Source organism: Podarcis erhardii (genome assembly GCF_964252035.2).
Source record: "Podarcis erhardii genome assembly, chromosome: 18".
Lineage (NCBI taxonomy): Eukaryota > Metazoa > Chordata > Lepidosauria > Squamata > Lacertidae > Podarcis > Podarcis erhardii.
Window position 1 is genome coordinate 9,378,029 of NC_138516.1, and position 21,199 is coordinate 9,399,227.

At 49.6% G+C, this 21,199-nt stretch overlaps 2 protein-coding genes and 1 long non-coding RNA gene across 6 annotated transcripts in view; 1 reads left to right on the top strand and 2 right to left on the bottom strand.

Moving 5' to 3' along the window:
* LOC309333100 overlaps window positions 1-21,199 on the bottom strand; it is a 136,407-nt gene that overhangs the window by 22,937 nt on the left and 92,271 nt on the right. The window lies entirely within an intron of this gene.
* The window catches only part of POLR2E (RNA polymerase II, I and III subunit E), a 97,305-nt gene that overhangs the window by 2,446 nt on the left and 73,660 nt on the right, over window positions 1-21,199 (top strand). The window contains exons 2-9 of one of the 2 annotated variants that reach the window (XM_081846456.1): window positions 7,099-7,273; window positions 8,563-8,678; window positions 10,735-10,815; window positions 12,810-12,868; window positions 13,597-13,675; window positions 14,494-14,580; window positions 14,667-15,359; window positions 15,690-16,051. In XM_081846456.1, coding sequence (XP_081702582.1) covers window positions 7,099-7,273; window positions 8,563-8,678; window positions 10,735-10,815; window positions 12,810-12,868; window positions 13,597-13,675; window positions 14,494-14,559 — 576 coding nt within the window. In that variant the 3' untranslated portion in view covers window positions 14,560-14,580; window positions 14,667-15,359; window positions 15,690-16,051. Of the gene's footprint in view, window positions 1-7,098; window positions 7,274-8,562; window positions 8,679-10,734; window positions 10,816-12,809; window positions 12,869-13,596; window positions 13,676-14,493; window positions 15,360-15,689; window positions 16,052-21,199 lie in introns of both variants that reach the window. The other variant, XM_081846455.1, reaches the window with a different exon arrangement.
* ARHGAP45 (Rho GTPase activating protein 45) overlaps window positions 16,555-21,199 on the bottom strand; it is a 47,810-nt gene continuing 43,165 nt past the window's right edge. For all 3 annotated transcript variants that reach the window (XM_081846049.1, XM_081846050.1, XM_081846048.1), the window contains one exon: window positions 16,555-19,460. In XM_081846049.1, coding sequence (XP_081702175.1) covers window positions 19,093-19,460 — 368 coding nt within the window. In that variant the 3' untranslated portion in view covers window positions 16,555-19,092. The remainder of the gene's footprint in view (window positions 19,461-21,199) is intronic.

The following is a 21,199-nucleotide window of genomic DNA, read 5'->3' on the forward strand; positions in this document are numbered from 1 at the left end:
TCCATTACGGTTTCCCCGCTTGCGAGTCCTGGGGGGAGCGGGCGTCGCATCCTGGGTGATCTGCAGCTGACCGTCGAACTGCGGTATTGGATTCTGCAGAGCCTGTTGCCAAGCCATGATGGAGGCGGACGCAGCGTGCGGGAACCCAGCGAGCACCCTGTGGAGTAGAAACTGCAGCATAACCCTTTCCCCACGTAATCAATTTCACTGGTTCACTCCATACATTGGAGGGTAATATTTTATAGCGGACCAGTGGGGCTGGGAGTATCTCTGTCTGCTGAAAATGTTTCTGGAGGCGAGTGTAAGATTGATGATCCTGTATGGAAATATTCAAATGGTTGAGAGTAAAGAGAACACTGGCCAACCAGGCTTCTTTTTCAGAAAGCGAGGCTGGGATTCCGGCCTTCTTTTCCTGCCGGATTAAAGCAGTTTTTAAAGTGCGGTTAGCACGTTCAACAATGGCTTGGCCTTGAGAATTATAAGGGATGCCAAATAAATGGTGAATATTCCAAGTCTCACAAAACTGAGCAAAGCTTTTTGCACAATATGCTGGGGCATTGTCAGTTTTTAAAGAATGGGGCTTGCCCATGACCGACATAGTACGAACAAGGTGATTGCAAACATGCTTAACTTGCTCACCCCTTTGAGGGGTGGCCCAAATATAACCTGAGAAGGTATCAATGCAGACATGTATAAACTTCCAAGGTGAAAAGGGGGCAAAGTGAGTTACATCCATTTGCCACAACTGGTTGGCTTCCAGCCCACGGGGATTGACACCAGGGCTAGGGTGGCCAATCTGATTAGAGCACTGAGGACATTGTTGGATAATTGCACGAGCCGCTTCCAACGGAATTTGGAATTGGCGGCTTAGAGCTTTCGCATTTTGATGGTGGAAAGCGTGACTTTCAATGGGGGAGACAGGCAAAACCCTGAGCAAAGAGTCTGCTTTTGCATTGCCGTCATTGAGGAAACCTGGGAAAGGTTGGTGGGAGCGAATGTGCACCACAAAAAGTGGATGGGAGCGATTGGAAATAAGCAATTGTAAAGACAAAAAAAGGCTCAATAAATTGTCATCCAATGAAGGACTTACATAACTGCCTTGTAGGCGGGTTATGACATTTGCGACATAAAGACTGTCCACAATCAAATTAAATGGCTGTTTGGAGAAATGGTGCAAGGCCTTGACAGCGGCTGCCAACTCAGAACGCTGGGCAGACTTTTGTGGAAGAGTGTAAAGGCTTTGCCATTCCCCATTCTGTTGCCACGCGACTACTCCCCTGGAGGGGGCTCCGTCAGTGAAGACAGTAGGGGCATCCAAAGGGACAGGAGACAATATGGAAGAAAAAGATAGGGAAATTTGTTTGCTCATTTGCAGGCGAGGGTCGGCTGGGATATGGCAACCCACTTGGCCGACAAACTCAGCTAAAGCACACTGCAAATCCATACTATTGGAGAGAGCAGTTTCCCATTGTTCCAGGGGCATGGGCACAATTATTTGGTTGCAATCAACGCCAAAGAGGCTTTTGCAGCGACGGCGTCCCTTGCTGATGAGCTGAGCAAGGAGATCCACTAAAGGAGTTACCGTATTCTTTGGTGTATGATGTAAATACAGCCATTCGATTATATGAACTTTTGATGGGCCTAACTGAATAATGGCTGCAAAGGGTTGGACAGAGTCTGTCATTATGACCACATCGGGCAAAACATTAAGGATTGCACGATCAACCCAGTGGAGACGCATAAGTTCCTTTAACTGGGCAACAGTCTGCTGTTGAGAAGAGGTCAAGATAATTTTAGCACCAGGAGAATGGTGGCCTTTTAAGGCTGAAAAAAGTGGCCGTAAAACTTCAAGAGGGATTTTAAAATAGGGTCTTATCCAATTGATGTTGCCCAGCAATTGCTGCAGCTGGACATATTTCATTGTTTTTGGGATATGTAATTCGGGGACTATAGGAATGGAATAGCTAGCTATCATTTTGTGCCCCAAATAATGAAAGGGAGAGGATTCCTGGACTTTCTCTGGGGCGATATTCAAACCGTAAAGTGACAGACAAGTTATCAATTCCTGTTTCCATTGGGGGGGGAGGCTTGGCCCGCTGATGAGCAGGTCATCGGTATAATGATAAATAAGGAGATGTGGATACCGAAGGCGAAAGGGCTGGAGGGCTTGATTCACATAATATTGGCACATGGTAGGGGAATTCAACATTCCTTGCGGCAAAACCTTCCATTGGAATCTTTCTGTTGGCTGGCTATTATTTAAGACAGGAACAGTGAAGGCAAAAAATTTACGATCCTTCTCCTGTAGGGGAATGGAGAAGAAGCAATCTTGCAAATCTATTATAGCCAATTGATAGGAATGTGGAATCGCATTTGGATTAGGCAGACCACACTGCAAAGGCCCCATGGGTTCAAGGATCTGGTTTATTTTCCGGAGGTCTTGGAGAAATCTCCACTTTCCGCTTTTCTTTCGTATGACAAAGACAGGGGTATTAAAGGGGCTTACAGAAGGCTCTATGTGGTCAGCCAATAATTGTTGATTCACCAGATTCTTTAAAGCAATGAGTTTCTCGCCCGTGATGGGCCATTGTTCCACCCATATCGGACTGGTAGATTTCCAGGTAAGGGGAAGCGCAAGCTTACTCATTAAATTGAATGGAAGCTTGTAATTGTTGCAATAAATCTCTTCCCCACAGATTGAGGTGGATTTTTAGCACACAGGGCTGAATAAATGCAATGGTATCAGAGCTATCAGGCAGAGAAACAGAAACTTCCCTTTAGTCATACTGTGGGTTTTTTACTCTGCGCATGCTCAGAGACCCCGTGCGCCTCCCTGCTCATCAAGGGGGCTATGCTCAATGGGCATAGAATCAGAGTTAGAATCCTAGAATCCTAGAGTTGGAAGAGACCACAAGGGCCACAGAGTCCAACCCCCTGCCAAGCAGGAAACACCATCAGAGCACTCCTGACATATGGTGGTCAAGCCTCTGCTTCAAGACCTCCAAAGAAGGAGACTCCACCACACTCCTGGGCAGCAAACTCCACTGTCAAACAGCTCTTACTGTCAGGAAGTTCTTCCTAATGTTTAGGTGGAATCTTCTTTCTTGTAGTTTGGATCCATTGCTCCGTGTCCGCTTCTCTGGAGCAGCAGAAAACAACCTTTCTCCCTCCTCTATGTGACATCCTTTTATATATTTGAACATGGCTATCATATCTCCCCTTAACCTCCTCTTCTCCAGGCTAAACATGCCCAGCTCCCTTAGCCGTTCCTCATAAGGCATCTGTCAGGGGTTCAGGAGCAGAGACACAGGAGAAGGAGCAAATGGAGAGTGAGGAGGAGGAATCCGAGGGGGGTGTGGGCAGTGACAGTGGTCAGAGAGATTCCACGAGTCTCTCCAGCAAATCGGAAGATTCACAGAGAGGAGCGCCGATGGCCAGGGCAAGGGGGGTGCCAAGGGGGAAACCCCAGAAGGAAGGGGCCAGCGGGGACTCCCTGAGCAGCAGTTGGAAATCAGGACCAGCGTCCCCACCAGAGCGTAGTGGGGGGGGGAGGAGTCCCAGGCATCGGGACCAGTCTTCCCACCACCAGAGGGAGGAGATGAGTCAGGATTGGCCACGCCTCCATCGGAGAGCGGGGAAATGGTCAAGAGGAAAGTCACCGGCTGGGCGCGCGCGCCAAGTTCAAATGTACAGGCGAGCGGCACAGCAAGTAGCCCGGATAGGGAGCCAGGTCCTAAAGCCCGCCGGAAGGAAGGGCAAGACTCAGGGGGGTCAGCGTCAGAAGAGTCCAGGAGGGAGGAAACCCCAGGGGGCAGAAGGACCCAGAGGAGGAAGGAACAGCGCAGGAGGTGGAGCCGGGCTAGGATCTTAAACTGGTGCGGAAGGGGCAGTGACTCAGAGGGGACTTCGCCGATCTAGAGTCTAGACGTAGGGTTGCACGCTCTGGCTTTAAAATGGAAATTATACTTCAATAAAGACTTTTGTACATAATATCAGCCTGGCGTTGGTCCTCTGTGAGCTGGGACCTAGAGGCAGCCCTGACAGTATCGTTTCCAGGCCTTTGACCATTTTGATTGCCCTCCTCTGGACACGTTCCAGTTTGTCAGTGTCCTTCTTGAACTGTGGTGCCCAGAACTGGACACAGTACTCCAGGTGAGGTCTGACCAGAGCAGAATACAGCGGCACTTTTACTTCCCTTGAGTTGGGAGGGACCCCACGTTTCATCTAGTCCAGCCCCTTGCGACGCAGGAATCTTTTGCCCAGCGTGGGGCTCGAACCCTGAGATGAAGAGGTATAGCGCTCTACCTGCTTGAGCTACGTTCAAAAGAGAGTAGACTAGGGCCAAGAATATGTAAAGGTAAAGGGTACCCCTGCCCGTGCGGGCCAGTCTTGCCAGACTCTGGGGTTGGTGCGCTCATCTCACTCAAGAGGCCGGGGGCCAGCGCTGTCCGGAGACACTTCCGGGTCACGTGGCCAGCGTGACAAAGCTGCATCTGGCGAGCCAGCGCAGCACACGGAAACGCCGTTTACCTTCCCGCCGGAGCGGTACCTATTTATCTACTTGCACTTTGACGCCACCCGCGTCCCTATTTACTTACCGGTAATTGGAAACTACAAGAAGTACCAACAGTGGAGTTACAGATAGGTAGCCGTGTTGGTCTGCCATGGTCAAAAAAAAATAAAAAAAAAAAAAAAATAAATTCCTTCCAGTAGCACCTTAAAGACCAACTGAGTTAGTTCTAGGTATGTGCATGCACACGAAAGCTCATACCTAGAACTAACTCAGTTGGTCTTTAAGGTGCTACTGGAAGGAATTTTTTTATTTTGTTTTTTTATTTTGTTTTTACCAACAGTGGAGGAAAGGCAGATGAAGATGATGGATTTTTGGGAGCTAGCCGACCTGACCGGAAGAGTCCGTGACCAGAGGGAGGAGGAGCACAAAGAGAAGAAATTCAAAGATTATGTAGCTAAATATGTTAAGATAACACAAATAGAATTACTTGCGAGTACCAACTAGGGCCTGTTGCCTTTGTCCATGGAGTTTTCTTGGCAGGGATACTGGAGTGGCTTGCCGGGTTCCTACTCCCGGTGGAACCATAAAGAAGGCTGATCGCCTTGGTCAAAACTCTCCACTATGACAAAGTTAAACTGCGGAACTCCCTGCCACAGGGGGAAGCAGACTTGGGTAGCGTGATGGCAGAAAGCGAGGAGGAATTGAAGAGCCTTTTAATGAGGGTGAAAGAGGAGAGCGCAAAATATGGTCTGAAGCTCAACATCAAAAAACCGAAGATCATGGCCACTGGGCCCATCACCTCCTGGCAAATAGAAGGGGAAGAAATGGAGGCAGTGACAGATTTGACTTTCTTGGGGTCCATGATCACTGCAGATGGTGACAGCAGTCAGGAAATTAAAAGACGCCTGCTTCTTGGGAGAAAACCAATGACAAACCTGGACAGCATCTTAAAAAGCAGAGACATCACCTTACCAACAAAGGTCCGTATAGTTAAAGCCATGGTTTTCCCAGTAGTGATGTATGGAAGTGAGAGCTGGACCATCAAGAAGGCTGATCGCCAAAGAATGGATGCTTTTGAATTCTGGTGCTGGAGGAGACTCTTGAGAGTCCCATGGACTGCAAGAAGATCAAACCTCTCCATTCGGAAGGAAATCAGCCCTGAGTGCTCACTGGAAGGACAGATCCTGAAGCTGAGGCTCCAAGACTTTGGCCACCTCTTGAGAAGAGAAGACTCCCTGGAAAAGACCCTGATGTTGGGAAAGATGGAGGACGCAAGGAGAAGGGGACGGCAGAGGACGAGATGGTGGGACAGTGTTCTCGAAGCTACCAGCATGAGTTTGACCAAACTGCGGGAGGCAGAGGAAGACAGGAGGGCCTGGCGTGTTCTGGTCCAGGGGGTCATGAAGAATCGGACACAACTAACCGACTAAACAACAACATTACCTGTCCATCTTGGGTGGCCCTGCACAGCATAGCTCATAGCTTCTCTGAGTTATTCAAGCCCCTTCGCCGTGGCAAGGCAGAGATCCATGAAGGGGTATGACAAACCTAGACAGCATCTTAAGAAGCAGAGACAGGTTATCTTTGGATAAAGAAACTGCCGTTTAGATTTTGGGAGCTAGCGGCTCTTTGGGGTTTTTTCCTCCCACCTCCCCCTACTCCACAGCCTCCCCAAGGAACCCCCTCTTCTCCTCATCCCTCTTTCCTCTTCTGCTGTGTCTTCCCTACCCTCTCAGTGCCCTGTCTCTTGGGCTTCCTGGAGGAACCTCTGAAGAGATTTATTGCTCTGATAAATCTTGGTGTCCAGCCCGCTTCGGCTGCGCCGCTACCAGGCCAGGCCTTCGGACTTCAAAGGCCACATTCCAAAGGCTCTGAGCAACAGCAGAGTTCAGCAGCAGCGGTGAGAGAAGGCTGTAAGTTCCAGTGCTTACTTCAGTGTGCTTAAATAAAGTCCACTCAGGAGCTTAGCAGCTAAAAGCAGATTTTATTTACAGCAGACTATCCATTATCTATCACACGAAAGTTGGCGAACGGCCAACTTTATTGGTTAATAGCCAATATTAACTATTGGTTACTAACCAATAGTTAATAGAACCACCCTCTGTGAGATTGAGATGCTGGGCCCTTCTTTTGACCCGGTTTCTGCAGGCCTTTCTTTATACAGTGGTGCCTCGCAAGACGAAATTAATCCGTTCCGCGAGTCTCTTCGTCTAGCGGTTTTTTCGTCTTGCGAAGCAAGCCCATAGACGGCTTAGCGGATTAGCGCTATTAGCGGCTTTTAGCAGCTTATCAGCTTAGCGGATAAGCAGATAAGCGGCTTAGCGGACTAGAAAAAAGGGGGGGGAGGAAAAAAACCCCGCAGGAACTCGCAAGACATTTTCGTCTTGCGAAGCAAGCCCATAGGAAATTTGTTTTGCGAAGCGCCTCCAAAACGGAAAACCCTTTCGTCTACCGGTTTTTCCATCTTGCGAGGCATTCGTCTTGCGGGGCACCACTGTATCCCACGCTGGTTCTCAAGATGCCCTCTGAATAAATGGACCTCTCTCTCTCCCCTCTTGTTCTTCCTTACTTCCAAATCGCTCCAGCTGTGTCACGATCGAGGTTACCTGGTTACCCAGGATGAGTTGGACCAGACCCTGGAGGAGTTCAAAGCCCAGTTTGGCGACAAGCCCAGCGAAGGACGACCCCGGCGGACAGACCTCACTGTGTTGGTGGCCCACAACGACGACCCCACCGATCAGATGTTCGTTTTCTTCCCAGGTGAGGCGATGGCATTCAGCAAAAGGTTTGACCCCCTTTCGACTGCGGGTTTGATTGTGTCCTCTTCTTCCTAGCCTTGGCTAGCTTTCTCTTTTTTTCTTTCAACAGGATCTGCTTTAGTTTTTATTTTTGGAGCTTGTTATTTTGACAAAGTAATAATCCGGACACTGAGATCCAGCACCGAGGGCCTTCTGGCGGTTCCCTCATTGCGAGAAGTGAGGTTACAGGGAATCAGGCAGAGGGCCTTCTCGGTGGTGGCGCCTGCCCTGTGGAATGCCCTCCCTTCAGATGTGAAGGAAATAAGCAGCTATCTTATTTTTAAAAGACGTCTGAAGGCAGCCCTGTTTAGGGAAGTTTTTAATATTTAATGCTGTATTGGTACCCGAGGTAAAACTGTATAGCATTGTCATTGAAATTCTACTCAATATTAATCCGGAGTAGATTCCAATGTAGTTAGCAGAGTAACAACTTAAACAGCAATTCTCCAATAACTGCAATGCTTTTTTTGGTTTTTGGGGGTCAAGGTTTCTGACAGGTTCTTGCAGTCGTTGAGTTACCTATACGATGATTCCAACTTTTCATTTTGGGGTGACCTTCTCCCCCCACAACTGAGAACGAGTCCCCTTTTCAGCAAAGTCTCATCCCTTAATGATACAGTGGTACCTCGGGTTACATACGCTTCAGGTTACACACTCCGCTAACCAAGAAATTGTGCTTCAGGATAAGAACTTTGCTTCAGGATAAGAACAGAAATTGTGCTCTGGCAGTGCAGCGGGAGCGGGAGGCCCCATTAGCTAAAGTGCTGCTTCAGGTAAAGGACAGTTTCAGGTTAAGTATGGACCTCTGGAACGAATTAAGTACTTAACCCGAGGTACCACTGTACATGCAACTTCTCAGATGCTGCTTTGCCATCACACTGAGGTCTGGAAGCTTGTCTTATTTTATTAAGAAACAAGTGTCGGCTCTAGAGATGGTGGTGGGGACAAATTATCGTATTTTTCGCTCTATAAGATGCACCAGACCACAAGACACACCTAATTTTTGGAGGAGGAAAACAAGAAAAAAAATATTCTGAATCTCAGAAGCCAGAACAGCAAGAGGGATCGCTGCGCAGTGAAAGCAGCAATCCCTCTTGCTGTTCTGGCTTCTGGGATAGCCGCGCAGCCTGCATTCGCTCCATAAGACGCACACACATTTCCCCTTACTTTTCAGGAGGGAAAAAGTGAGTCTTATAGAGCAAAAAATACAGTATTTTCTCATGCCAACCGTGCCGTTCTCTTCCCTTTCAGAGGAGCCAAAGGTTGGGATTAAGACCATCAAGATGTACTGCCAACGGATGCAGGAGGAAAACATCACCCGGGCTCTCATTGTGGTTCAGCAGGGCATGACCCCATCAGCAAAACAGGTAGCCAAGTTTGGGTGGGTGGTGTCCAACCTAGAAGGCATAGTTGGCGCTAGTTTGCGCACAAGACGTTCGGTGGGCAGCGAACCTTCACAGGCGAAGAAATACCGTACAGTGGTGCCCCGCAAGATGAATGCCTCGCAAGACGGAAAACCAGCTAGACGAAAGGGTTTTCCGTTTTGGAGGCGCTTCGCAAAACGAATTTCCCTATGGGCTTGCTTTGCAAGACAAAATGTCTTGCGAGTTCCTGCGGGTTTTCCCCCCCTTCCCCCCCCTTTTCCTAAGCCGCTTATCAGCTGATCTGCTAAAAGCCGCTAAACCGCTAATAGCACTAATCTGCTAAGCTGTCAGTGGGCTTGCATCGCAAGACGAAAAAACCTCTATACGAAGAGCCTCACGGAACGGATTAATTTCATCTTGCGAGGCACCACTGTACTTTTCTGTGTATAAGACGAGGGGGGGGGGGTTTACTCCAAAAGAATGCTAAAAATCAGGGGTCGTTTTTGTGTTTTTTTAAATGAATTTTATTAGTATTTTCCACACAAGAACAACACGATAGATATCAAAAGATAACAATACACAATGCATGAAAATCAACATTCGAAAACTAAAAAAGACAACAAAAACAAACAAACAAGTCCGTATCTTACAAGTTAATATTATAAACACTAAAACAACAACAACAAAACATTGACTTCCACCAATCCCACAGCACCTCCTTTATCTCTCATTCTGTCTTCCTGTTTTCTTTATCCTCTCTATCCTAACATCTAGATATAAATCCTTCTTTCATATCCTTTCACTTTGCAAGGTTCCAGACTCAGCCAAATTTCTGCCCTCGAATCTTGACTTTTGAGGTATTCATTTAGGCACTCCCATTCTTTTTTTACTTCACTTTTTGGTTTTTGTCTTATTATATCTGTCAATTTGGCTAATTCTAAGTATTCTGAGAGCTTACATAGCCACTCTCCCCTTGTGGGTATCGGGGCTCGACTTACACACAGATAGTGCAAAGGGTGGACAGGCGATTTGTTTCAGCCACGAGCAGTCGCTCGTCACCGGTGCTCGGGTGTGTGATTGGTGGCTGCAGCAAGGGCTGCTTAGGATTGGCCGTTGCTGCCACAATTGGGCGGGCAATCGCTGGCTGCTGTTGGCGAGCTGACGGGTGCTTGTTTGCTTTGGCGACCCGTGCGAATCTCAGCGTTTGCGAGTCGGGGGAGTGGTTTTCGGCATCCCCCTTCCCCCAGGAAAAGTTCGACAACTCTGGGCCATCTTCCCCCATTTTCCTAAATTGTAGACCCCCAAAATAGGGGGCGTCTTATACACGGGGGCGTGTTGTACACGGAAAAATCTGGTACCTTGGTGCCGGTTATTCTTCCCCTTTGTGCCGATGTTATTTGGTTCAGGGGTTGCTAGCCTAGTGCCTAAGGGACGCAGGTGGCCGATCAGAAGGTCGGCGGTTCGAATCCCCGCGACGGGGTGAGCTCCCATTGTTCGGTCCCAGTTAACCGATTCACGGTCTCTGGAAAGCATTCCTCCGCCCTCCCCAAGCTCAATGAGGGCTGAGAAAGTGGCAGAACATAAAGTACAGAGCAGGGGTAGGCAACAAGTGGCCTGCGGGGATTGTTTAACCGCTCCACAAGCCGCCCCCAAACCAAGCCGTCGGCTCGGTGAGTCCCCATGCACTGCGCTAAACCACCACAGCGCGGGGACTCACTTCCGTGTCACAGATGCTGGAAATCGTGGGCACACAATCCAACCCACAAAGGGAACTCTGCTGGAGTGAACCGGCCCAGGTAAACTTTGCTGACCCCTGATAAAGAGGTTACAAGACGTAGGAGTGACATGGGTGACTAGGGGCGTAAGGGGGCAGAATTCCAAATTGGGAGCACCGCCATTCCTAGGAAATGGGTTCTTTGTTCTCTCGCTGTGATCATTGAAGTTTCTAACTTGTAAGAAGGCTCATTTTCCTTTGTTCTGCTGATCTGCTGCCGGGTGGGAGCCAATTCCCTGAAGCCTGACATTAGCTGATGCCCCTTCTCCTCCCGCTCTTTTTCAGTCTCTCGTAGACATGGCTCCCAAGTACATCCTTGAGCAGTTTCTTCAACAAGAGCTCCTGATCAACATCACTGAACACGAGGTGAGGCGTCTCCTCCGTGTGATTTAATGCTGTGTAAATGCTGCTTTGGCAACAGAAAGCTTCCAAGATGAGAAGGAAACCAAACGGATGCTCTGGGTTGTTCTAAAACGGTGGTTCTGAGAGTGGGTGTTGGAAATTGGGGGGGGGAGAGAGGTGCTAAGTGAGGCTCCTTACGGGATCCTTGCCACGGGATCACATTCATCCAGTGCTTTACCAACTGCACTGGCTCCCGGTGGAGTACAGGGTTAGGGTTAAGGTGCTGGTTTTGACCTTTAAACCCCATGCGGCCTAGGACCCTCGTACCTACGGGACCACCTCTCCTTGTATGCCCCGCGGAGGACCTTAAGGTCCACAAATGACAACACTTTGGAGGTCCCAAGTCGCAAGGTGGTTAGGTTGGTCTCAACCAGGGCCAGGGCCTTTTCAGTACTGGCCCCGACTTGGTGGAACACTCTGTCACAAAAGACTAGGGCCCTGCAGGACTTGACATCTTTCTGCACGGCTGTTCCGCCTGCCCTTTGGTTTGGACTCAGTCTGACCCTTCTGTTTCCCTCCCCTTATGGTCTTGATCTATCGGCTACTTTAAAACGAGGCTGCATTTTAAATTGCATTTTAACCTGTATTTTAAATTGGTTTTTCTTTTCTTTTCTTAAGGCAGCCCTATTCAGGGAAGTTTTTAATCTGTGATATTTTAGTGTATTTTTGGTTTTCATGGAAGCCGCCCAGAGTGGCTGGGGAAACCCAGCCAGATGGGCGGGGTACAAATATTTAAAAATAATAATAAAAATTCCTTCTCCCCCCCTTTTTTTTCTCCTATTATGTTTTTACTGTGATTTTATTGGTGTTAGCCACCCTGAGCCCGGGGAGGGCGGGGTATAAATAAAATTTATTATTATTAATAGAGGCAAAGAGGTCTCTTAGGCCTCACGCTTTGGAAAGAATCTTGGAGTTGGAAGGGACCCCGAGGGTCATCTAGTCCAACCCGCTGCAATGCAGGAATCTCAGCTAAAACATCCATGGCAGATGGCCGTCCAACCGCTGCTTAAAAACCTCCAAGGGAGGAGAGACCGCCACCTTCCACCCCACGGTCGAACAGCTCGGACCGTTGGGAAGTTCTCCCTGATGTAGAGTCCGAATCTCCTTCCTTGTAACTTGAAGCCATGTGTTCGAGTCCTGCACCTCCAGAGCAGGAAAAAACAAGCTTGTTTCCTCTTCCATGTGGCAACCTTTGAGATATTGGAAGATGGCTGTCGTATCTCCTCTCAGTCTCCTCTTTTCTAGCTAAAGGTCCACCCGTTTTGTTGAATTCATCACACAAAATGGTTCCGGTTGGATTTGGAAAAAAAGTGCAATTAATCGTTACCGTTTTGAATCTTACTGTGTTATCTTCCTTAGTGGGTTGTGCAAACAGTTATCCTGACATGCGTGATTTAGCAGAGTAACTTAGAAATGTCACCCCAACTGGGAAAAAAATGTATGCATGCCAGATAAGTCCACTGTGGAACGTATTGTTTCCCTGTAGGACACAAAAATGGCCTCCATTCTTACCCAAGTTGTTTCTCTGCCTAATGGGCTGAAAGAGCTTTCTGTGCACCAAAAGTGACTAGCTGTGTCCCCATCCTGTTTTTTGTCTGCGTCCTGACCTACCTGAAGGAGCGTCTCCACCCCCATTGTTCTGCCTGGACACTGAGGTCCAGCTCCGAGGGCCTCCTGGCGCTTCCCTCCCTGCGAGAAGCCAAGTTACAGGGAACTAGGCAGAGGGCCTTCTCGGTGGTGGCGCCTGCCCTGTGGAACATCCTCCCACCAGATGTCAAAGAGAAAAACAACTACCAGACTTTTAGAAGACTTCTGAAGGCAGCCCTGTTTAGGGAAGCTTTTAATGCTTAATAGGTTATTGTATTTTAGGTTCTGTTGGAAGCCACCCGGAGTGGCTGGGTATAAATAATAAATTATTCTTATTCTTATTCTACCTTTCTTTCTTTCCGCCTCTGCAGCTGGTTCCTGAACATGTTGTCATGACCAAAGAGGAGGTGACTGAGTTACTGGCCCGATAGTATCCTTCTTTTCATTCTGCTGCCCTATCCTCATAGGTCTCAAAAGTCATGTTAAGTAAAGGTAAGGGGACCCGTGACCATTAGGTCCAGTCGTGGCCGACTCTGGGGTTGCGGCACTCATCTCGCTTTATTGGCCGAGGGTGCCGGCGTACAGCTTCCGGGTCATGTGGCCAGCAGAACTAAGCCGCTTCTGGTGAACCAGAGCAGCGCACGGAAACGCCGTTTACCTTCCCGCCACAGTGGTACCTATTGATCTACTTGCGCTGGCGTACTTTTGAACTGCTAGGTTGGCAGGAGCAGGGACCGAGCAACGGGAGCTCACCCTGTCATTGCGGGGATTCGAACCGCCGACCTTCTGATCGTCAAGTCCTAGGCTCTGTGGTTTAACCCACATCGCCACCCGCGCCCCAAAAGTCATGTTACAAAAACACAAAATACATAAGGAAGGTAATTAACGCTGACACTAACCCCTGTACCACGCAGCTTCTGTGTTGATTTCTCCATCCCCTTTTGCCCTCCGAATGTGGCCCTCAGAAGGGAGCGTGGCCCTCGGGCCAAAAGGCGTGGGGTCCCCCCCCACCGCCCTTGTCTGACGCTAGTTGTCACGAGCCAGGACATGAATGAGTTCAGCTTCTCCCCGAATTGAACCTGGGTTGTTACACTTGCCTTCTTTCTTCCCGGGGAGGTGAAACAGATGGATTGCTTTCCCTTAACTGCTTCCCCCCAGTAAGCTCCGAGAGAACCAGCTCCCAAGGATACAGGCCGGGGACCCGGTGGCTCGCTACTTTGGAATCAAGCGAGGCCAGGTAAGGACTTGCGGACAGGACACCGTTGGACCACACGTGAATCGGAAGGGGACGGGAACCAGCTCATGGGCTCTCTGTTGCTCTACAGCAACTCCCAAGAGGCTGCGATCTACTCACAGAGTTAAAAACTGGGGTTCAGGTCAAAGTTGTTGACCTTTTTTTAAAAAAAGGCAAGGGGACCCCTGACCATTAGGTCCAGTCGTGGCCGACTCTGGGGTTGCGGCGCTCATTTCGCTTTATTGGCCAAGGGAGCCGACGTACAGCTTCCGGGTCATGTGGCCAGCAGGACTAAGCCGCTTCTGGCGAACCAGAGCAGCGCACGGAAACGCGGTTTACCTTCCCGCCAGAGTGGTGCCTATTTATCTACTTGCACTTTGAAGTGCTTTCGAACTGCTAGGTTGGCAGGAGCAGGGACCGAGCAACGGGAGCTCAGCCCGTCATTGCGGGGATTCGAACCGCCGGCCTTCTGATCGGCAAGTCCTAGGCTCTGTGGTTTAACCCACAGCGCCACCCGCGTCCCATGACCTTTTTTTAGGGAGGAGGAAAAGCCCCGTTTTTACCTGTTTGACATGCTTGTTTTACAGTCATGGGAAAGAGAACATTACAATTTAAATTTAAAGGGCTTAGTCTCGTGTTTTTTTAACTACTGAAATTAGCTGCCATCACCACTGCCAACAGATTCCAATATATTACGCATGTATTGTGTGAAAAAGGCAACTGGCTCTCTTCCTGCCTTCTCCCAAATCAGTTCCTGATTTTGAAACCAGCACCTGCCCTTCCCAAATCAGTACCTGATTTTGAGAACTGTCTTCTTCCAGGTGGTGAAGATCATCCGTCCCAGCGAGACGGCCGGACGGTATATCACCTACCGGCTGGTGCAGTAGCCGGCAAACCTACTTTGCAAGGTGCTCTTATCTCCTTACCTTAAGAGGAAATGCGGGCAGCCTCTTTTTAGAGAGAGCTACTTTGATGAGAAACGCTTCTTTGACAGATTTTGAACAGCATACCTAACAAGATGCCAACACTTCTCCTGTACCGCCTCGTGGTTCCGTCAATTTTCCGTCCGCCACGCAGCGTGTGGACGGCAAAGCTGCCTTCCCAGTGACCGCAAGGATTGGAATTTGGGGCGTACGTGTTTGTGTCTCTCCTCAGAGGGAAATCCCAGGTCGGTGGGAGTCTTCTTGGACAGATGATCGCTGCTTCGAACCACCCAAGCTTCTAGATCTCATGGTCTGAAGTGGAACCGGTTGCTAACTTCACAATAAGCACCCTGCTGATAATTCCACCCCCAGCTGAACTGGGCCCGGGGATATTTTGCTTACACTGATGGGGTGGCCTGGAAGCGGTTTTGGGCTATGTGTTTTGGATGTAGAAGCCTGGATGGAGGATCTATGTGGAGGCCTCTCTGCCTTTAGAATGTGCTTACAGTAAACCGTTTGTGAGAAAAAGGGTTTTCTGGACTCCTGAGAACGTCCCTCTTCCCTTCTCTGTTTTGCTGACCACAGCTGGGGGAAATCCACCTCTCTCAAAAGGAGCCTCGACTGTCTTAATAAGGTTATCATTTCAATAAAGCGTTAGAACTAAGAATGTTAATTAGGATTATTGTTGAGCGCTTGGAAAGTGCCTAACATTTTGTAGGAAAAAAAAGAAAAGGGAAACCATGGAAGGAACGATGCCCCCAGTTGTGTAATACAGTGGTGCCCCGCTAGACGAATGCCTCGCAAGACGGAAAACCCGCTAGACGAAAGGGTTTTCCGTTTTGGAGGTGCTTCGCAAAACGAATTTCCTATGGGCTTGCTTTGCAAGACGAAAATGTCTTGCGAGTTCCTGCAACTCGCAAGGTTTTTTTTTTCCTTTCCACCCCCTTTTTCTAAGCCGCGTATCTGCTTATCTGCTAAGCCGCTAAAAGCCGCTAATAGCGCTAATCCGCTAAGCCGTCAATGGGCTTGCTTCGCAAGACGAAAAAACCGCTAGACGAACAGACTCGCGGAACGGATTAATTTCGTCTTGCGAGGCACCACTGTAATAATAATTGATTATACCCCACCCATCTGGCTGGGTTTCCCCAGCCACTCTGGACAGCTTCCAACAGGATATTAAAAGCACGATAAAAGATCAAGCATTGAAGACTTCCCTAAACAGGGCTGCCTTCAGATGTCTTCTGAAAGTCAGATCGTTGTTTATTTCCTTGACGTCTGACGGGAGGGCGTTCCACGGGGCGGGTGCCACCACCGAATAGGCCCTCTCCCTGTAACCTCGCTTCTCGCAGGGAGGGAACCGCCAGAAGGCCCTCAGGAGGAGGACCCCGGTGTCCGGGCCGGACGATGGGGGTGGAGACGCTCCTTCAGGGATACTGGGCCATTTAGGGCTTTCAAGGTCAGCCCCAAGACTTTGAATTTAACAACACTTTGTTATTAACCAGTGAGGTATTACAGGTAGAGTGGTGCCTCGCAAGACGAAATTAATCCGTTCCGTGAGGCTCTTCGTATAGCGGTTTTTTCGTCTTGCGAAGCAAGCCCATTGACAGCTTAGCGGATTAGCGCTATTAGCGGTTTAGCGGCTTTTAGCGATCCGCTGTTAAGCAGCTTATCAGCGGATCAGCTGATAAGCGGCTTAGGAAAAGGGGGGGAAAGGGGAAAAAAACCGCAGGAACTCGCAAGACATTTTCATCTTGCGAAGCAAGCCCATAGGGAAATTCGTTTTGCGAAGCGCCTCCAAAACGGAAAACCCTTTCGTCTAGCGGGTTTTCCGTCTTGCGAGGCGTTTGTTTTGCGGGGCACCACTGTATTTTGGAGACTTCTTGCCTAAGCTATTTCCAGGGTGGTTGTTAATTGTTACGGGGGGGGGGGGGGGGGGAGGAAATTGACACAACTCCAGTGGATGGTGTACGCTTACTTTATTTTCATACCTAGCGAAAGCATCAGTCCAGGATTGCGAGTGCAGCAGTTTAAAAAGCAAACCAGCAGGCTGCCAAACAGGCAGGCTCTCAAACACAGGGAGGGGTACCTTATGTACAAATAATTAAGAAGCCAAGGTTATTAAGACCTGAACCTCCACACTCTTTCCCCTCATCCACCCTTGACATATGAAACAAAACTCTCACACACGGTACCGTTCCTGCCTTCTCCGGAAGCTGAGATTTCTTTTGCCTCTGTTCCCAGTAAAGGTAAAGGGACCCCTGACCGTTAGGTGCAGTCGTGGCCGAGTCGGGGGTTGCGGCGCTCATCTTGCTTTACTGGCCGAGGGAGCCTGCGTACAGCTTCCGGGTCATGTGGCCAGCAGGACTAAGCCGCTTCTGGCGAAGCAGAGCAGTGCATGGAAACACCGTTTATCTTCCCGCCGGAAGATACCTATTTATCTACTTGCACTTTGACGTGCTTTCGAACTGCTAGGTTGGCAGGAGCAGGGACCGAGCAACGGGAACTCACCCCGTCATTGTGGGGATTCGAAACGCCGACCTTCTGATCGGCAAGCCCTAGGCTCTGGGGTTTAACCCACAGTGCCACCCTTTGCTGGGAACCGCCATCCCATTAAAGCACGACGGAGTCTCGAAAGAGGCGCCTCAGTTCTTCGAAAGCCCTTGCCACTAGGCCGCGCCGCCGTGCTCAGCTTCTGCCAGGACACAGCGAGAACGGGGCGATGGATTAGGTGGGACTCTTGGGCCAGATCCAAATCAAAGCTCTCCTTAATGATGCTGAAAATGGTTTTTGCATAGGATTTGGCAAGTTAGTTGGCCTCACGGAAGAAAAAGCTTTCTTTTTGCTGTCTTACATTTCCCTCAAGACTGTTGGTATTACCGGGAAGCGGAGCGGGCCCCCCCTGACACCCACACCTTTTGCCCTGGGTCCCAGATCTGCCCCCTTTTTAAAGCAATATAATAATTATTATTTATATGCCACCATCTGACTGGGTTGCTCCAGCCACTCTGGACAGCTCCTGACAAAATGCTAAAAACAAGTATATATATATATATAAAACACTTCTACAGGGTGACTGGGTTTGTATAGGGCTGGGCATATATATCCATATATCGTCCAAAGCGGTTTGAAGTCCGTATCGTGGTGCTACTTTCGTAATTTTCGACCTGGCAAGACATCGTGGATCGTGATGTTTGTGTACGCAAAAAATCACAATTGGGGAAACCGTGAAGCTGGCCGATGCCTCGACATAGCTCCATCTTTATTTCAGACGTGGTAGATCAGTAGATAAACGCAGTGTTTGGCCAGTGTGTTGAAAACTAGGTTTTGCCCAGCCCTAGTGAGAGCCTCAGTCACTCCCCTCTCGTGTTTTGTTCAGAGGTAAATATTATCTTGGGTACCTAGGAATGGAGAAATTGGAAGCTGCCTAATGCCAGGAATTTGTCCTGAATCGATTTAAAGCTGTATTATGCTGAGACTTGACCACCGGTCCATTTGGCTCAATACTGGCCACACCAGCTAGCGACGATTCTCCAAGGTTTCGGAGAAAGGGAGTCTCTCCCAGTCTAAACTGGGAGATACCGGAGATCGCAGCCGCCTGAACGCCAAACATGCTCTAAAGCACAGAGCCACGGCCTTTTCCCAGCAACGCATCTACTGCTAGAGTCGGGAAAAGCCTCTTAAAATCTGAACTAAGTGATCGGCGCACCCATCTTCTGTTCATGAAAGGATGCAGGTTACTCTAGCTTGAAATCCTGAGCTGGGATCCTCTCATCCAACAAACCTGTCTCTCTGGGGGAATAAGCCTCGTATAAGAAAGACTTTTGCTTAATTCTTTTTCTGGCTTAATGAGCTAGGCGTATTTTTTGGAGCAGGGTGCGAAAAGCAAATGGCAATCATCACCAGCAGGCTGCAATCCGGCGCTTGTCTGTTCTGTAGCAAGTCCGCGACGGCGCTTGCTCCCCGGAAAGTGTGGATCACAACCTTTTGAGTACCTCGTGATCCAGCAAGCCTCCCCCGCGGTCAGTTTGTACCCTGACTTTTTTTTAAAACAACACAATGACATAGCTGAAGGGGCTGGCATTTAAAAACCCAACCCTATCCGTAGCAAAATAAACAAAGAGTTCTGCTTTGCTAAAGTGAAGGCCCTTCAAATCAGTACTTTGAAAGGGGCTGCTTTTCCGGGTAGTTTCTGGCAGAGAACCGAGAACCTCTGCGAACAAGGACAGGACGGTGCAAATATAATATCGTGACGGGGTTGTATCTAGGTCTGTTCTTTTTAACACGCCGCTCGTGCAAAAGAGGTTGGGAGTCACACGAAAACCTTAATTTTGGCACGCTCCGGTTTCGCGGCCTGTTCCAAAACGGGCGAAAGGATAACCAGGTTTGCATTGAAAAGGCGGGTTAGGGCACCAAGAACTGCAGGAAATGGCTTTTGTTTGTTGGCGGCTCCTATGCATATGGACCGTTCTTTCATTCCTGTTTTCGAGGCTGGGGAAACTACTCTAACGCCTTGTAGCCGAACGGCGGTTGCGGAAACGCCACGTTGTTCGACTGGTTGGTGTTGCAAGCCTCCGGCGGCCTTCCCACCTGCCCTTCCACACTCTCCCCATCGCCCTCTCTCCCGAAAACCGCATCTTCGCCCACTTCCTCCCGGGTCGGGCAGCGCTGCAACGGAGAGACATCTTCGGAGTCCGACTGACCGGCGCTGTAAGTGCGGCTCAGCGTCCCTTCCTCGCTGGCTTCGTCCGCAGACGGGGTCTCCTCGTCGCCGCTGGTCTCGCTGCCTCGCCGCGGGGGCCCCTCGATGCCCGCCTCTGCGGAGTCTTCGGGTTCAGAGTCTGAATCGATGAAACGAGAGCTGTCTTCTGTGTTGGGATAAAATGCAACTCATTACTGCCTCCTTTTCTCTACTCCCTTGTGCTTCTGCCAAGGAGATCTGTGTGGGTTCCCCATTTTATCCTCAATATGCTAGGTGGAACAGCAACAACAACAACAACAATAAAGATGATGATGATGATAATACAGTGATACCTCGGGTTACAGACACTTCAGGTTACATACACTTCAGGTTACAGACTCCACTAACCCAGAAATAGTACCTCGGGTTAAGAACTTTGCTTCAGGATGAGAACAGAAATCGTGCTCCAGCGGCACGGCGGCAGCAGGAGGCCCCATTAGCTAAAGTGGTACCTCAGGTTAAGAACAGTTTCAGGTTTAGAACAGACCTCCGGAACGAATTAAGTACTTAACCCGAGGTACCACTGTATATTATGTATACCCTGCCGATCTGGCTAGGAGGGTTCCCCAGCCACTGGGCAGCTCCCAATAGAATATTAAAAACGCCATAAAACATCAAGCATTAAAGACTTCCCTGAACAGGGCTGCCTTCAGATGTCTTCTAAAAGTCAGATAGTTGTTTATTTCCTTGACAGCTGATGGTGATGCACAGGCGGGCGCCACCACCGAGAAGGCCCTCTGCCTGGTTCCCTGTAACTTCACAACTAACAGGGAGGGAACCGCCAGAAGGCCCTCAGAGCTGGACCTCAGTGTCTGGGCTGGACGATGGGGGTGGAGATGCTCCTTCAGGTGTACTGGGCAGTTTAGGGCTTTCAAGGTCAGCACCAGCACTTTGAATTGTGCTCGGAAACGTACTGGGAGCCAATGCAGGTCTTTCAAGATAGGTGTTATGTGGTCTCGGCTGCCACTCCCAGTCCCCAGTCTGGCGGCCGCATTCTGGATTAGTTGTAGTTTCCAGGTCACCTTCAAAAGCAGCCCCATGGAGAGCGCATGGCAGTAGTCCAAGCGGGAGATAACCAGAGCATGCGCCACTCTGGCGAGACAGTCCGCGGGCAGGGAGGGTCTCATCCTGCGTACCAGATGGAGCTGCCCTGGACACAGAATTGACCTGCGCTTCCATGGACGGCTGTGAGCCCAAAATGACCCCCAGGCTGCGCACCTGGTCCTTCGGGGGCACAGTGACCCCATTCAGGACCAGGGAGTCCCCCACATCCGCCTGCCTCCTGTCCCCCCAAAACGGTCGTCAGGATTCAACCTCAATCTGTTAGCCGCCATCCCTCCTCCAACCGTCTCCAGACACTCACACAGGACCTTCACTGGTTCTGATTTAAAAGAGAGGTAGAGCTGGGTATCATCCGCATACTGGTGAACACCCAGCCCAAACCCCCTGATGATCTCTCCCAGCGGCTGCATGTAGATGTTAAAAAGCATGGGGGAGAGGACAGAACCCTGAGGCACCCCACAAGTGAGAGCCCAGGGGTCCGAAAACTCATCCCCCAACACCACTTTCTGGACATGCAACCCATTACAGTGGTACCTCGGGTTAAGTACTTAATTCGTTCCGGAGGTCTGTTCTTAACCTGAAACTGTTCTTAACCTGAAGCACCACTTTAGCTAATGGGGCCTCCTGCCGCCACCGCGCGATTTCTGTTTTCATCCCGAAGCAGAGTTCTTAACCCGGGCTACTATTTCTGGGTTAGCGGAGTCTGTAACCTGAAGCGTATGTAACCCGAGGTACCACTGTACTGCCTTCCTTTTTTTTATTCCCTTGTCCTTCTGCCAAGGAGATCTGTATTCGTGGCTCACC